The sequence below is a fragment of the Orbicella franksi genome, chromosome 9 (genome assembly GCF_964199315.1).
Source record: "Orbicella franksi chromosome 9, jaOrbFran1.1, whole genome shotgun sequence".
NCBI classification, from domain to species: Eukaryota; Metazoa; Cnidaria; class Anthozoa; order Scleractinia; family Merulinidae; genus Orbicella; species Orbicella franksi.
Window position 1 is genome coordinate 23,007,646 of NC_138153.1, and position 16,882 is coordinate 23,024,527.

The 16,882-nt window shown below is 39.5% G+C and overlaps 2 protein-coding genes, 2 non-coding genes and 1 pseudogene across 4 annotated transcripts; 3 read left to right on the forward strand and 2 right to left on the reverse strand.

The window, feature by feature from the left end:
* The first annotated feature begins 1,837 nt into the window (after positions 1–1,837).
* On the forward strand, positions 1,838–7,342 carry LOC145497991 (uncharacterized; annotated as a pseudogene).
* Trnat-ugu (transfer RNA threonine (anticodon UGU)) lies at positions 3,487–3,560 on the forward strand. The gene has a single exon. It is a non-coding gene; the product is annotated as a tRNA-Thr (tRNA).
* On the forward strand, positions 6,408–6,480 carry Trnav-cac (transfer RNA valine (anticodon CAC)). Its single transcript has one exon. It is a non-coding gene; the product is annotated as a tRNA-Val (tRNA).
* A 1,762-nt stretch (positions 7,343–9,104) lies between the features above and the next one.
* LOC145498014 (uncharacterized) lies at positions 9,105–11,260 on the reverse strand. Its single transcript, XM_081477889.1, has 2 exons — positions 11,174–11,260; positions 9,105–9,495 (listed from the first exon to the last, which is right to left on the reverse strand). The coding sequence occupies exons 1-2, from the start codon at positions 11,182–11,184 to the stop codon at positions 9,105–9,107; spliced, it is 402 nt and encodes a 133-aa protein (XP_081334015.1). The 5' UTR covers positions 11,185–11,260.
* Positions 11,261–11,315: 55 nt separating this feature from the next.
* LOC145497977 (uncharacterized) lies at positions 11,316–14,300 on the reverse strand. The gene has a single exon (XM_081477851.1). The coding sequence runs from the start codon at positions 12,250–12,252 to the stop codon at positions 11,320–11,322; it is 933 nt and encodes a 310-aa protein (XP_081333977.1). The 5' UTR covers positions 12,253–14,300; the 3' UTR covers positions 11,316–11,319.
* Between the last annotated feature and the right edge of the window lie 2,582 nt (positions 14,301–16,882).

The window sequence follows — 16,882 nt, forward strand, 5'->3', positions numbered from 1 at the left end:
AATGCACCATATTCTCAATGTTAAGCAGATTTCCACTGAAAATAAATTTATTGAATGCGATCATTATTTTCTTAAATCTTTAACAAGAGTTGGCTCACTGGTGGCGGAACCCAAGTATGGCTTCTTCGGCACAAGTGTCATGGCGTCCGTAACAGCGCGCCAAAATCCACAGTGGAACAAATGGCGGCTGTACATTTTACGACAATGCATGGCGTACCTGGATTATCAAAGTAGACATAAAATCGTATCTTTGCAACATTTGTCGCTGTATTACATTAATTGTGTACGCTAGGTTTGAACCTTTAGGAAGTTTTCTGCGCGTTTTTCATGAGCGTTTCTTAAGGATTTTGACGCTAAAAACTATTGGTAATGGACCAGTCGCCATCTTGTTGCCCACAGTGGATTTTTCGGGATAATTTTTAGATGGGTGTCTTATCGCGACATCGATATGAACCCACAAGCTTCTAGCTTAAATTTCATCATGTTTAATAAGTAATGATTATTTATTCATTCATTCCAGCCGGATTCTTAGCAAAGCTGTCGTTGCCTTTAGTTAATTTTCAATCTTCTAATTTCTGCTCTGGAAACAGGGTGTGAAGAGAGTCACTCGTGCTGTCATCATGCGCAGCTTTTTGCTTCACTAACAGGACAACCAAGTACAGCTCTATCACTATGTTTATACCACTTTTTTTTAAAGCAGTTAAAAAACTGCCATTTTCTGTTTGATAAGGACTGCACGCAAACAAAAGCAAGCCAAATTTGTGTTTCTCTTTTTGCTTTCTTTGCGCGGGAAATGTTTCGTTGTTCATTTGAAAAAGACATTTCCAGGGCAGCAGATATTTATTAAAACATGTTCAAAGAACGCTTTGTATATGGTAAACAAATCAAAGGGAGAGTTTCACAGTTCAACGCAAGCCCTAGCTTTCGCGTGAGAATGAAGTATCTTTTTCGCTTACTTTCTTCGCTTTTCTTCTTTCGCACGTTCGTTCAGTTCTTTACATGCAATAAGCCAGTGATAAAATAGAGCCAAAGAAATCGATGCTGTTACGACTTGCGGGGAGTTAGCTCAAATGGTAGAGCGTCCGCTTAGTGTGCGGGAGGTACCGGGATCGATACCCGGATTCTCCAGATTGTTTTTTTCTTCAAAATCATTATTTTCCCAGATTCAACAATTCTTTCTTATGTAAATACGGGTGTATGTTTGCAATTAAAAACTATCACCTTTGGGAGAACCTCAGTCGGACCTGTGTGGTGTTTGGGTTTTGCTTACATAGCAAAAAATTAAAATCGTGATTCTAGCGGAACATAACATCAGTGAATTAAAGTGTGTGCATGAATAGAATAATAAAATAGCATTACTTTCTGTCCATCATCATCAAATAGGAGCTGAACCTAAAAGACCTAACCCTCGGTATAAATTTGCTAAGAACAGCACATAATAGTAGGCTGAACCTTAGGCTATTTTTGAATCGATGGCGATCTATAACATCAGTCGGTAATTACATTTACCCTTCATATATGAAGCAGTAGATGGCAGTCTGAACACAAAACTGATTCTCGCACGTGGATTAAATGCTCTGTTTGTTTTAATCTTTCGCGCTATGAAATAAATACTAAGTGATTACGATCGGCGCATTTTCAATTAATTTCTTCTCCCTGGAGAAAGCAAAATTAATATAAAAACTGCCATCGCCTTACCAACTACCGAGCTGGATTAAAAAGTTTCGCAAGATTTCATTCTTAATCAATTTCATTTTCCGAAGAACGATTCAATCATTTTTTAAAATTGCGTTTGCTGCCATTCATAGACAACAGAATTGATTACCCCTTTGCATTAAAGGTTGATTGCTTTGATGACATCTTTCAGGAAGGCTTACTTTAATTTGTTACAAGCCATTTGCTTTGGCACAAACTTCAACGTTCAGCAGATCTTCAATCGCTACCAAGTAACGAATCTGGGAAAGAGAATGTCTTTAAACATTTCAGGGAATTCTACAAGGAACGGGACAATAGTGGAGTTGGTAAAGAAAGCCTCAAATTAGCCTGCGTAGTAGTCTTTTCCGTTTCCTCTTAGCGGGAGAAAGCGAGAGCCAAGGGGAAGTCGCGCGAACGCATGGGGCGAGAGCAAAAAGAGGAACGGGGGGGAGGGTTTGGGGAGGAAAAAAAACACTAAAACACTACAGAATATTAGTCGTCTGTTTATTTCAAGTTGTCATAACCCATTGTTGTGGTAAACTGACCCATCCGACATCTGTCAGTGCGAAGGGGATTTTTAACACCTATTCATACAAATCTCATAAAAGGTTTTTCGTGTTTTTCTCGATAAAATAAAACTGCATATAAGGATGAACATTTTTAGTTCGTTTACGCGCGTCTTCCGATGGAATTGGCTGAAAATCGGAGGTATGTTCTAGGATACCTCCTTCGAAAAACCATGCCGGGATTTGTTTCATTTCGCTTCCGTTTCAAAGTTATGACAAAAGTCCGCATTAAAAATATTAAAGTTAAGGAGGGTGTAGGAAAAAAACCAAACCACATCTGGAAAATCGCAGACACGATTTTTGAGGGTGCTGTGTGAGAAAACATTTCCGATTTAAATCGCGCCGCTCCGATAATTCACGCGCGGAAGCAAACAAGTTTAAGCGAAGCAGTGTTTCCGGGTATTTCTTATAATATCACTGCGACAATAACTTTTTAGAAAATTTCAAAGATATGATTGTATTCTATAACTATTTAGCCTTCAGAAAATGTATAGATTGATAGTTTTCTTTCAAAACGCCAGCGTGAGAGCGCGATTTCCAAACACTGTCAATCTACCTACCATGGTCAAAAAATGTGTGGAAACGTATTCCTCAGAACCCCGAGGAAAGGGGACAAATCAATAAGCTGGAACATTTTACAAGACGCTGTTAAAACAAAGCTTAATAAAATTTTGGACGAACACGAAGACTGACCGATCAAGAATGACGTAAATCTCCCGCTAAAAGGCTAAAACGTCCTTAAACATCCCAGGACAACCTGCGAGCCTCTCCATCATGCTCTCAGAATAGTAATATCTGACTAATTCGTCCCTCGATCGTCAGAAATTACAAATTTTAAAAGCGCAAATAAATTTGTTGCTTTCTCGGTACAAGCTACAAGATGAAAAAAGAAAAAAAAAAAAAGAACATGCCCGTCTTGATTGACACACGTCACAAAATCATGACTATCAACAAGCGAACGATTGCGATCAGTTGGTCAAATGTCTGAAAAAAATGAAACCAATTTTATCCCTTATCTGATCAGAATGCAAAAAAAAGCCAAGCAATGAAACAGACATAGAAACACAATCATTACCCCCACATAATGAAAAAAAAAACAAAACAAAAAACAAAACACACTTCTTAATTTTAACAATAATTCTATTATGAAGAGAACACAATTCTCTTTCCTGCCTACCAGATGTTTCTTTCTCGAATCCATGAAGTCTCTCTCCCTCTCATGTAGGGCGCCGTAGCTCAGTTGGTAAGAGCGCCTGTCTTGTAAACAGGAGGTCATGGGTTCAAATCCCGTCGGTGCCTTAGAGGGGTCAAACTTTTTAATTCTCAATACTTTTTCATTACTTTTGCTCATCGAAGCTCCACATATTGTTTAACAGGTAATTTTTGTCAGGTTTTGTTATCCAATAATAGTTTTATTTTTATGGTCCACGCAGGAGTCGACTGAAAAATTACATGACGGTACATTTAAAGCGCTTCTATATATCATGGAATTCGCATCTTTCCTATCGAAGCCATTTTAAAACACAAAAAAGTAGACTGTACGAGAAGAAAAACCTTGTTTACTATTTCAAAGATCTCCTTTCGTTCCAGAGATATTCAAGATTTTAAAATATGCAAATTGGCCAAGTGATGACGTCATAAACTCGACTAAATTTTGATCAAAATTCATGAAAAAGATATCTCAGCCAATTTGTATCAGAAATCTTTGATTCTTTGCGGTAAGATTCTACTAGATGTGCTCCACAATATGAGCTAAACAGTTATGTTACCATGGGAACATGCTGGGATCCAGACCTCCTCGATATTAAAAGCTTTTCTGGCCACCTTTGGCGTTCCATTTTGATATTTGCCAGTGGTGCCTCATCTGCATGATCCAGCAAGCATATAAATATGTTAGGTGGTGTTTGTGGCCTTGTTTAATGTTTTTCCAGCTGAAAATCCCTAAAATGTTTGAATCAGGTTGGAGGGGAATGGAAAACAGTTAGTTGCCCTGGGAACAATGGTTCAATGGTTTCCGCTGCAAATTGACCAAGATAGCTCTATTTATATATTCGATATAATATTGAGCTGTCTTTCATTTGCATATTTTACACATTTTTACTCGGGCTTTCCGAAAGAAACGCCCGAGGTATAAATTCGGCTTCGTTTTTTTTTTTTTTTTTTTTTTTTTGCGTTCAGTCACAAATCGCCGTCGAGGTTACGGCGCATGCGTGGAATCTGTATAGTGCGCATGCGTAGTGTACGCTACTGAAGCACATGGGCGAGTAATGGCTGATGGTGTTAAGGTCTCGTTGGTGACTGCGAATATTATCCGTAGCTCTATTTCTGTGTCACAGTCATCAAGAAAATGGCATACAGCCCTGGAAAATCGCCTTCAAAGAGAAAATCAGAGTCCGTGATCGGATATGTTCACGAATTATCGCCGATCAAGAAGAATAAATCCCGCACGATCGAGTACCATTCGCTGACGCTGCAAACATCGAGTACTCAACATCGTGAAGCCCTCCTGTATTCAACTTAAAAGAGTAAGTTCTTGGAAGAGAGTTTGGAAACCAGGACACCAGTGAAATTTCAGAACATTACGTACACCGCGGACGGCAAAAAATTGTCATAAATGACATGACCTTAGTCACCACTGCAAAGCCAAGTAAATACGACTTCCAATACGCAGACTTCGCGCAGCATGAGGACACAACACCAGTCCCGATTTTCGACGTACTTAACAAACATAATCAATGGGACACTGTTACCATCAAAGGAAAGATTGCACAAATAAAGGATACCACAATCGTCGGATCAAAGAAACTGAGACTCTGCCAAGCACTGATTGCAGACAACACCGCAACCATGCCATTAGATATATGGGAGAACAATATCGCAACATTCAAACTTGGATCCATCTACATTGTAGCACCAGTCCAAGTGCGTGTTTGGTCACGTACCAAAAAACTCAGCACTATAGTTAAAACAACTGTGACTGAGACCACCGACGAAACTCTTTCAGACATCTCTCTAGTATCAAGCAAGCTAGACGAAAATGAACCCGACCTTGCAACGGTAACATAAAGGAAGTTCTACGAGTCCAGAGCAGCGACAAATTTCGGAAGTGCCTAAAATGCGACCGTAAGGTTCAAAATTGCTCTTCTCGGGTGGTCAACTGCCAAAAGTGTGGGAGCATGAGAGCAGATAAATGTAAATATGGCCTCACCCTAAAAGTGAAAGTCAAACTTAGTAATGATGAGGAACTTACCATCAAGTTCGGCGATGAATCACTAGCAAAAATCCTCAATGCCGAAATCCTAACAATGGATGAGGACTCTATCACTGAACAATTGCTGTTTATTGAAGACATGAAGATTACTTATAATGTTCACGCACATACCCTTGAAAATATCTTATAAGCGCATGACACTGTAGAGTACGGAAAATATTTGTTGTTGAGATTTGTTACCGTTTGTCACATTAGATCCAGTAGAATTTGAACAATATTCATATCGTTAAACATATCCCTTATCTTAAGACCGTATTATACAGGGTCTGGACAATAATTAAAGATTGAATTAATGAAAGTCTTTGTAAGAGCCATATTCAAATTATTTAGAAAACTTGTTTTAATAAAACCATTAATGTCAATAATATGAAGATTTCCTTGCTTCCGCGCACTGCCTTCTACACCAACAATTCCGTGCTCATGCTTTTCCTTCTGGTAAGGTCTTTTTTTATCTTTTTTAAGAAAAACATTATTTACACATGAACTATACAACGTGATAAAGAGATACTGCTGGCAATTTAATATTTGACAAACATTATCTTTACATTTTCTGACGTCACCTGATACAGGGCCAACAAATCTGGTGTCAAATAACTTTGAGATTTTCACGTTGCTTAAAGACGACTTCTGTAGCGTTCGACTTTTACATAGCAAGATGTTGGAAAAAAGCCCGAGTTCACGTAGTCATGCGTCTAGTTCAAACTTAAATATCTCCGGAACTAATGTAGATATTTACAAGCGGCAAACGGCGTTTTTAATATTTCGTGGAATTCCATGTGATTCACTCAAAAATTCAAGGAGTAAAATTTGATCATAGTGCCACGTTAACGTGGTTTAGAAATACTCCGTTTTAAGATCACTAGAGATTCACCGAGGTTTCTGTAGTGTAGTGGCTATCACGTCCGTCTCACACGCAGAAGGTCGCCGGTTCGAGCCCGGCCGGAAACATTCTTTTTCGTTTATTTATTTGACTTCTGCAGTTGCATTTTTATGATTGCAAGTCTCGATTTCTTTATGAACTGTTTTATGGCACCTTGTATTTTAAGAGTAATGACACTCAAGTGATAGTAAGCTTGAAAAGTAAATTAATCATAATTGAGGGATGTCAAAATAATATAATAGCAGACTTTGCTGCATCATTTAAATTATTAAGCAGTTATTTTTCTGTTGTAATATTATGACAATAGCTTGTACCAAATATTCTCAAAATGTCCAAATATTCTTCCAAAACTAGTCATTTGTTTTATCTAAAACTCTGTTTTTCAGGTAACAACCGGGGGATTAGCTCGAATGGTAGAGCGCTCGCTTTGCATGCGGGAGGTACCGGGATCGATGCCCGGATTTTCCATATAATATTATTTTGCTTCAAAAGACAAAGTTCAGATCAACACTGATTTTTTAATATTATTTGGCAAGTTATTTTCTTCAAAATTTTACAAATAGCAGTAAGTCTTTTTCATTGTTCTAAATTAGTTAATGTGGTGTATTTAAATCTCCTTTTTCATTTTCGGTAACACCTGACGAAAACTGAAAAACCTATTTTTTAAAATAGCCTCGTAATAGCTAAGGCATCTATACAATGGGGGATTAGCTCAAATGGTAGAGCGCCCGCTTCGCATGCGGGAAGTACCAGGATCGATACCCGGATTCTCCAAGTTCACGAACGATTTTTGCTACCCATATTAACATTTTTGTTTTTTTGTTTTGTTTTTTTGTCTTTTCTGTTTGCAGTTCTTTTTTTCTCATTTATCTGCTCATAAAAAGGAGGAAGTGTGCGATAACTTCCTGCACAAAATTACTGTATTACTCATCATCAGTACTGACTGTTATTCGGATTCTCAATTTTGTCATTGGATATTTGTTTTTCATTGTTATAGCTTAAAACGTGCATTGAAATTTCCGTAGGAAACCGTGAATGCACAATATTCTCAATGTTAAGCAGATTTTCATTAAAATAAATTTATTGCATGCGATTATTATTTTCTTAGACCTTTAAGATGAGCTGACTCACAAGTGGCGGAACCTACGTACGGCTTCTTCGACACAAGTTGTCATGGCGTCAGTAACAGCGGGCCAAAATCCACAGTGGGAAAAAATGGCGGCTGTACATTTTACCACAATGCATTGCGTAAATGGATTATCAAAGTAGGCGTAAAATCATATCTTTGCGATATTTGTCGCTGTATTACATTAATTGTGTACGCTAGGTTTAAAGCTTTAGGAAGTTTTCTGCGCGTTTTTCATGAGCGTTTCTTAGAGATTTTGACGCTAAGAATTATTGGTAAATGCACCCGTCGCCATCTTGTTCCCCAAAGTGGATTTTTTTGGATAATTTTTCGAAGGGTTTTCTTATCGCGACATGGACATGAACCCACAACATTATAGCTTAAATTCCATCGTGTTTAATAATTCAACAATTAAACGAGACTTCCCTGTAAGTTGAAGTTTGATTAGAATTCTATCTGTCACCAAGCACTGAGGGTTTACGTGAGATAGCATTGCGCCTGTGCGACATCAGTTTTTAAAGCACTTACCATGTGTGCAGTGGAAAATCCAGCACCAAGCCACGAAAGGGTTGGGCATTAAAAACCTAGGGTGGACACGTAATCCCTCAGTGCTTGGTGACAGATAGAATTCTAATCAAACTTCAACTTACAGGTAAGTCTCTTTTAATTGTTGAATTCTATTCTGTCACCGCACTGAGGGCTCACGTGAGACTTCAAAGCAACTGCACACATGAAACCATTTGAACCATATGCAAGGTGGTTTATTAGTGAATTACTTAAGTGACAAAATGCTGTCAGCAAAACCATTGTTTACATCGATTGGCTTGTTGTAAAACCTAGCAAAAGTGGTGACTGAAGACCAACCAGCAGCTGACATTATCTGGTCTAAAGGTACAGAGCACAAACTGGCTTTAGATGTGGAGGCAGACCTTGTGATATGTGGCTTAAATTTGTTTACATTAATCCCTGCTTCCTTCATAATAACTTTAACCCAACGACTAATGGTGCTCCTGGACACCGGACGGAGAGGCTTGAGATAACTAATAAACACTTGTTTACATTGTCCACGCAACTCTTCTGTGCGTGCTAAATATTCCCTTAGTGTAGTGACCACACAGAGGAGGGGGTCAGCAGGATATGAAGTAAACTGAACATGAACTGATTTTGTACCAGGCTTGGTTTGCTTTATAGGCTTAGACATAACAAAAGTAATTTGTGACTCCGTACTTGTCATGTCCTCAAGATTTAGCATATGTATGGTTTGCCCACGCTGGGCTGAAACTAAAGACATTAACACAACTGTTTTCAATGTCAAGTCTTTAAGAGGAACATCCCTGGTAGTAGGGATTGTCTTAAGATGTCTCAGGACTGTTCCTACATCGCATGTTTGTGTGTATCTCGATACTGTTGGTCTGGATTCGAAGACTCCTTTCAGAAATCTTGTGACTGTAGGATGAGCACCAAATGTAATGCCATTTACAGGTTTTAGTATATAGGAGAGAGCCGATCGTGCTGTATTCAAAGCACTGTGACCAAGACCTTGGTCATATAACTCGACAAGGAAATCTAAAGCTTGGGAAATAGAGGGATCAACCCAACTGACATTTTTGCTATGACAATACTTGGTCCAGCGCTTGATGTATGAAACATACTGTTTACGTGTTCCCTTCCTCCATGACTGTAAGATGATGTCCGAAGCTCGTTTTGAAATTCCCTGTGTTTCAAGGGATCGCCTGATACTCTGCAGACCATCATGGTCATTTTCTTGACTAGAGGATGCGTCATTTCCTTCCTTGCTGGCATTTGAAGAGTGTCTGACTTTTGTGGCAGAGTCCTTGGAACATCCGTTATCATGCGTAATAGTTGTGAGTACCATGGCTGAGTTTCCCACATAGGAACAATTATGATGCCCTCTGATTTCTCCATCACTATTTTCTGTAAACATCGGGCAATCAAACTAAATGGAGGGAAAGCATAGAACAAATGATTACCCCAAGTGATTGAAAAGGTATCCACATAAGTTGCTTCTGGGTCTGGTTTCCAGGATGCGTAACAATCTAATTGCTTGTTTAGCCTACAAGCAAAAAGGTCTATGGTGGGTTTCCCCCATATGTCAATGATCTCGCAAAATAAGCGAGGTGAAAGCATCCACTCTTTATTATCACTGAAAATCCTGGACTCTCTGTCTGCATGGATATTTTCTTTCCCTGGGATATGAGCTGCAGATAACCATATCTGTCTGTCCATGCAAAATTGCCAAATGTTCTTAGCAACAGAATGGCACTCCATGGAGTGTGTACCCCCATAGAGTTAATATAGTTTACCGCAGTGGTGTTGTCAGAATAAACCCGAATGTGTACAGAGTGCTCCTTCCTGCAGAAGGCTTTTAAGGCATATAAAACAGCCATTAATTCCAGACAATTTATATGTTGCAGGGTTTCTTCCTCATTCCATCTACCCCCTGTTTTTGATGTATCCATCACTGCACCCCAGCCATCATTTGAGGCATCAGTGTACAAAGTGATGTTAATATGGGAAGTAGGTATACAGATCTTATAATCAGCGTTATCTATATTGTCATACCACCACTGTAATTCCTGTTGGCTTTCTGCAGATAGTGTCATACGAGCAGAGTAGTTCCCTTTGCACTCTCTTAGGGCAGTTGTTTTATCATTCTCAAGATGTCTATAAAAAGGGGCCCATGCAATACACCTGGAAAGCTGGACACAAGCAGGCCAATTACCTCTGCAAGGTCATGAATTATCATATGTACCTTGCAAAGAAGGTCAAAACATTTTTTCTTTTATGCGATTCATCTTCTCTGGAGTTAAGCTAACTGTCATATTCACTGAGTTAAGAACAAATCCTAGAAATATAAGGACTTGTGTAGGTTGTAACACTGATTTAAGGGAGTGAATAACAAACCCCAGCCTAACAAATAAATCAGTTGTGTCAGTGATGTTATCATGGCATTTTCGCACAGTATCTCCCTGTAAGTACGAATCGTCAATGTATCCAACATTCAAATGTCCTTTACGTCTCAGGGTTGCATAAACAGGTTTTAACACCTTTGTGAACAATCGCGGTGCACTAGAAAATCCATTTGGTAAACAGGTGAATTGAAACAGTTTTCCCTTCCATTGGAATCTGAGGAATTTTTGGTATTCCTCATCAATGGGTATTGAATAATAAGCATCACGCAAGTCAACAGATGCCATATAGCAGTTTGGCTTCATGAGCCTTATAGCTGATTGTAATGTGTCCACCTTAAAATGACGATACTCAACATATGCATTGAGCTTTTTTAAGTTAAGTATCAACCTATGTCCACCATCTTTTTTAGGTCTAATAAATATGGTAGAAATGTATTCTCCTCTACAGTGACTTGCTTCTGTAATAACACCCTTTTTTAAGAGTTTTGAAATTTCCTCCTCAATGATAATCTGTTCTTGAGGGGTAAAATTTATTTCCTGTGGCACAGACTCCTGTTCAGGGAGTTGGGCAAATTCTATTTTGTAGTGTTGCACACTATCAAGAATAAACTGATCTGAAGTTAAACAGCGCCACTGGGGGAAAAACTGTTTCAATCGTCCACCTATATTGTCATTAGACACAAATAGGGAACGAGCTCTTACCTCAACATCATTTGTGTTAACAGGGTCTGTAGCTGTGGCCTTTATTTCGGTTTCTCTTGTTTTGGTTTTCTTGTCTGGTTGGGGTTGGTAGACTGTCGATCGTTCTTTCGATAGCCTAAAAAAGGCCTCCTGCTACGATTTCCATGTCACTTTGAATCATAGTTGCTGGGGTCATAACGTGATCTCTGTGCTGACCCATGATTTGTCGCAACTCTCTTTCCGACGCGGTTGACTTCAGTCAACTCTTTCACTTCCTTTGCTAAATCATCGCCAAACAGTTGGTCGGTGATAGTAACAGACGAGGAAGACGAACATAAATGTTTGTAATCATTATTTAAGTCTGGCTTCATCAGCTCTCGACGCCTCTGGTTTAACTCCAAATTTGCATTAGCTATCAGGGCAAAAGCATCAGTGGCTTCCAGGAGTATTTCATTTCCCGAGGGAATTGAGGACAGATTTCCGAGCAACTTGTTTACCGCAGTCGTCAAGGCACAGAGTCCTTTAAACAAGGAAGTTTGCACTTTCTGCAATTTCACATCTTGTGAGCGTACTGCTGGGCTCAAATTATCCCAGACTGCTTGATTAACTCTAACTTTAGTTAGGTTTTGGCAGTTGTTTGGGCGATGATATTTATTCATCTTGTCCTGAAGCTTTTCTTCAAGTAGCCCGTCCTTGAGCATCGAATCAATTACACTCGCCAGCTCGCAGTCCACCTCAGGACTCGTTTCTTCTTTCAAGAGATCTTGTTTTAGGCTTTTTAATACCTCACTGTTTCCTTCATTAGAGGCGTGAGTGGCTCTATTGATAAGCGCTTCAATTTCTGGGGATTTCTCCGATTTTTCCTCATCGGACTTTTCCGGTAGTTGTTCACAGCGCTTCTTTGCGGGTGGTTCGCCAACCTCGTGGTCTTGCGTTCCCGCGCTCTCTAGCACGCTTTCCTCTTCGGGAGCGATTTCTAACTCTCCTTTAAACGTCTCAAACGCCTCAGCAATGGCATTAGCCGTACTGGTAGACGTTGCTGATAGTGTTTGGTTCAGACTATCAAATCCTTCTCGCATAACTGTCAACATGAGCTGCATATCAGCAGAAACACGAGAGGCGCCATTTATGGCTCAACTCTCTGTTGGTCCTTCGATGTTTTCGCATGTAGAGAGGATATTCTCCGTCGGGTCTGGCTTCCTCTTTCTCCCCGAATGCTCTTTATTCATTCTTTGTTTTCGTGTATTGACTTCGGTGTTTTTTTCCTTCATCTCAAGGAGCAAATTATTGCTACTCGATAATATAACACCGTTCGCTTTCAAAGGCGGCAACACACTGAGTTCGCGCAGGCGCAATGCTATCTCACGTGAGCCCTCAGTGCGGTGACAGAATAGAATTAATGATTATTTATTGAGTCATTCCAGATTCTTAGCAAATCTACCGTTGCCTTCCGTTGATTTTCGATCCTTTAATTCCTGCTCTGGAAACAGGGTGACAAGAGAGTCACACGTGCAGTAAAGCCTGGTTTTCGCTAGCGACGCAAGTACAAGCGAAAGCACAAGTGGAAACACAATAATTCTTATTTCACCATCAAAACGGCCTTAACGCAGGCATATGCACAAGGGCAAGCACAAGCCAAGGATATTAACTACACGTGGTTATGTTTGCCTGATGAAAACACTGGATCCAGATCACCTCACGCCTAAACAGTTTTTCAAAATGGCGGAAAGTTCAAATGATTTTCCTTGTGCTTGTGTTTGCGTTGAATTGCGTTTTTACTTGGGTCATCCCTGATGCTTGCCTTCGTACTTGCGCTTGTGCTTGTGTTGCTAGTGAAAACCGGGCCTAACCATGCGCAGCTTTTTACTTCAGTAATAGGACAACCAACGACATCTCTATTATCATTTTTATAGTGCTTTCTTTAAAAGCAGTTTAAAAACTCCCTTTTCTGTTTTGATAAGGACTGCACCCAAACCAAAGCAAGCCAAATTTGTGTTTCTCATTTTGCTTTCTTTGCGCGGGAAATGTTTCCTTCCTGATTTAAAAAAGACATTTTCATGGCAGCAGATATTTATCAAAAAAACGTTCAAAGAAGGCTTTGTATATGGTAATGAAACAAATTAAAGGGAGAGTTTCACAGTTCAACCCAAGCCCTAGCTTTTGCGCGCGAATAAAGTATCTTTTTCGCTTACTTTCTTCGCTTTCCTTCTTTCGCTCGTTCGCTCAGTTCTGTAAATGCAATAAGCCAGCGATAAAAAAAAGCCATAAAAATGGATACTGTTACGACTTGTAAAATTTTTTTGACAATATAGTGAACATGGGGCCCGTCGGGGAGTCGAACCCGGGACCTCTCGCACCCTAAGCGAGAATCATGCCACTAGATCAACAGGCCAATTTGATAAAGGCTATTTGATAAAGGCTATTTGATAAAGGTCCTAACCTACTTCTCTCTGTTGAACTAGTACGAAATAACAATAGTTACCCTCTAGTTACCATCCAGCTTCCCTGGTTTTTCGCTTTTCATGTCTTTCGAGCAAGATACAGTAATGTAATAAAATCTTAAAAGTTGTTGTCACTGACTTAAAAATCTTAAAATAGTCGAACCGCATGAGATCATGGTGTCTTTTGATGTTGTATCGCTTTTCACATCTATCCCCACGGCACTGGCACTCGAGGTGACTAAGGCCAGAAAGAATCAATATGTCCGTGGACAACATCATGAAGTTGCTCGAATTCCTACTTGACAACAACTACTTTGTCTTTGGTGGCGTTTTCTACAAACAAATATTCGGCTGTCCCATGGGTTTACCTGTGAGCGCCATCTTGGCAAATTTGGTGATGGAACACGTCGAAGAGAGAGCGTTAAGTACTGCACCACACCCCCCTAAGTAGTGGTACATATATGTCGACGATAGCCATGTTTGCCTCGCCCGTGAGCATCTCACTGAATTTCACTCCCATCTCAACTCGATCAACCAGCACATCAAATTCACAGTCGCAGAAGAGAGTGATAGATCCATCGTATTCCTCGACACGAAGACAACTAGAAATACTGATGGATCAATTAAAACCAGTGTTTACAGAAAAGCAACCCATACCGACAAGTATCTCCATTTCAACTCCCACCACCCTTTGCAACACAAACGCTCAGTGGCCAGAACCCTTCTTGACAGAGCAAAGAATATTCCGTCGACTGACGAAGACAAAAAGTCCGAAGTACAACACGTGGTGGACGCACTCAAAACCAATGGTTACACGGACCAATTCTTAAAAAGCTGCCAAAGAACCAAACCACCTAAAGCATAGAATCAGCCCCAAAATAATCAGCCACAAAGCCACAGAGGCTTTGTTACTTTGCCATATTTTCAAGGAATCTCTGAAAAAAAATTGCAAGAACTTTGGGACAATTCGACGTAAATGTTGCTCATAAACCCGTCAAGACGGTTGGTTCGATCCTGAAGAAGCCGCAGGACAAATTCGATCAAGACCTGTCAACTGGTGTCGTGTATAAAATCAATTGTAGAAACTGTGAAAAACTTTACATCGGTCAAACATCCAGAGCACTGAGATCCAGAACAAAAGAACATAAAAGAGCCGTCCTCACATGTGACAAAAACTCTCTTTTGGCGCAACACTCTATGAAAAACAACCACGAATTTGATTTTAATAATGTCAAGGTCATAGACCGCTGTCCCTTGTGGTCGCGTGGATTGTTCTTGGAAGCGTGGCATTCCATTCCCGAACCGAACTCAATTAATGACCACGCGCATATTCCAGACATTTATAAAATGCTAAATTAATCCCTAGCAAGTTCCTCACATTTTTATAAACATCTCATTTATATTTAGACGCCGTTAACATTCATTTCATCACTGAAGAAGGTTATAGTATTTTAGCCGAAACGTCTATTTTAAGATTTTTAAGTCAGTGACAACAACTTTTAAGATTTTATTACTATGCCTGACTACAACTACAGTATTTTTATACAGTAATGTACTAGTTAAAATTTCATCCACACAATTCAATTTGATAAAAATCGTACAAACTCCCTCCATGGAAGTCTCCGTGGCGCAATCGGCTAGCGCGTTCGGCTGTTAACCGAAAGGTTGGTGATTCAAGCCCACCCGAGGACGGTTCATTTTCTTTTGATAATTATTTTCTATATAGTTAGCGTCAGGATTCCATCCATCCATCCTGTTAGCGTAATTGTTAGTTGTATTGCATGTAAGAAGGTCTATTCAAACAAAAAACCCCTGCGCGGAGTCCATCAGGTTAGCGTAATTTTCAGTTGTATTGCATGCTAGTAGGTCTTCTCAAACAAACAGCCACTGCGCGGATGTGATGTGAATAAACCGTTATTATCGTGATCGTTATCATTGTTGGTTTTTTGACGGTTAACGGAAATTTGGCCGTAAGTTTTCATAAAAGGGTACAAATTTGTCCAATTAGTACTATAATTTGTGCATTCAATACTGGGTCTTTACTCTTCAAATCTTTGTCTTATTAACGTAATTACATCACCTTTATTAAAATCGCGTGCATTAATCGCCTGCTCCCGTGACTAGAAGTTGAAGGACTTGAACATAAGCATACTTTTTGTGATATATTAAAACGTTGCTTTATAAACAGCATATCTTGCCCCTAGACAATCGTTTAGTTCTTAATTAAGGATATCTGAGACATTTGACGGCTAATATTGGCTTGCTCATTTGACGGTTGACGGTAAAAATATTGCGGTTTAGACGGTTAACGGTTTATGTTTTGGCCATTTGACGGTTAACCCCATTGAGATCCTCTGCCGAACGCTAAAACAAGGATAGCGTTTGTTTTTGTGTTAAATGTCAATTTCAACTTTTGTATTCCCCTACGACAAACCCATCGTTTTAAACTTTTCTATTCTTTTTGTTGTGTTCCAAGGTATTTTAAATGGAGTAATTAATCAATTTCTTTTATACGTTTTGCTAATAAGATTTGGCGAAAAAGAGAGATGATGACATTGACCAATCCATTCCAAGCAATCCATAACCTTAACCTCTATTATCGTATAGCATGATGAGAACATCTTTGAGGGTGAAGAGTATCTTGGCAGGTTGCTTAAACATTTCGCCGGTGTCAGGAGAGGATAAAGAGTGAGCACGTCATGCATCAAGTGCGCGCGCTAAGTACTAAAATGAACAATGATAGGGCAGATGGCCACTGCTATAGCTTTGCTTGGATTTAACGAGCTTGCTGACCCCTACTTTTCTTTCCAGAAACAGATTTTATTGACAATTATCTCCACATTGTCCAAAAATAAACAGAAGATCAAGGTGGGAAGTTAAAGAAAACAAACAAACAAACAAAAAAATGATATTTTCTAGCAATAAAGATAGAAAGTTAAAAAAAAAAAGGTAGGAAGTCGGCAGTTAAAAAAAAATTCAAGATTTCTCTCCACGGGACATCGAATCCTGCCATCTTGCGGCTGCAAGGCGCGTGAAACTAAGGAACCTCACCAGTTGACTAAATTCACTTAGTAGGCCCACTTAAACAATATTTGGCAGAGAAAAGTTCACTTCAAACTTGGAATTAATACTATGTTTTTCCATGTTGAGATTCGTGTAAATGCTGTTGCACAATGTGTAAACTCATCTGAGAACAGTTGCAGGGCCCCAATGAAGAACACCTTTGATGAAGTATGCGCCCTGCTAAACATTTATTATTACGATTATTGTTCTGTGTAGTCTTGTAGTT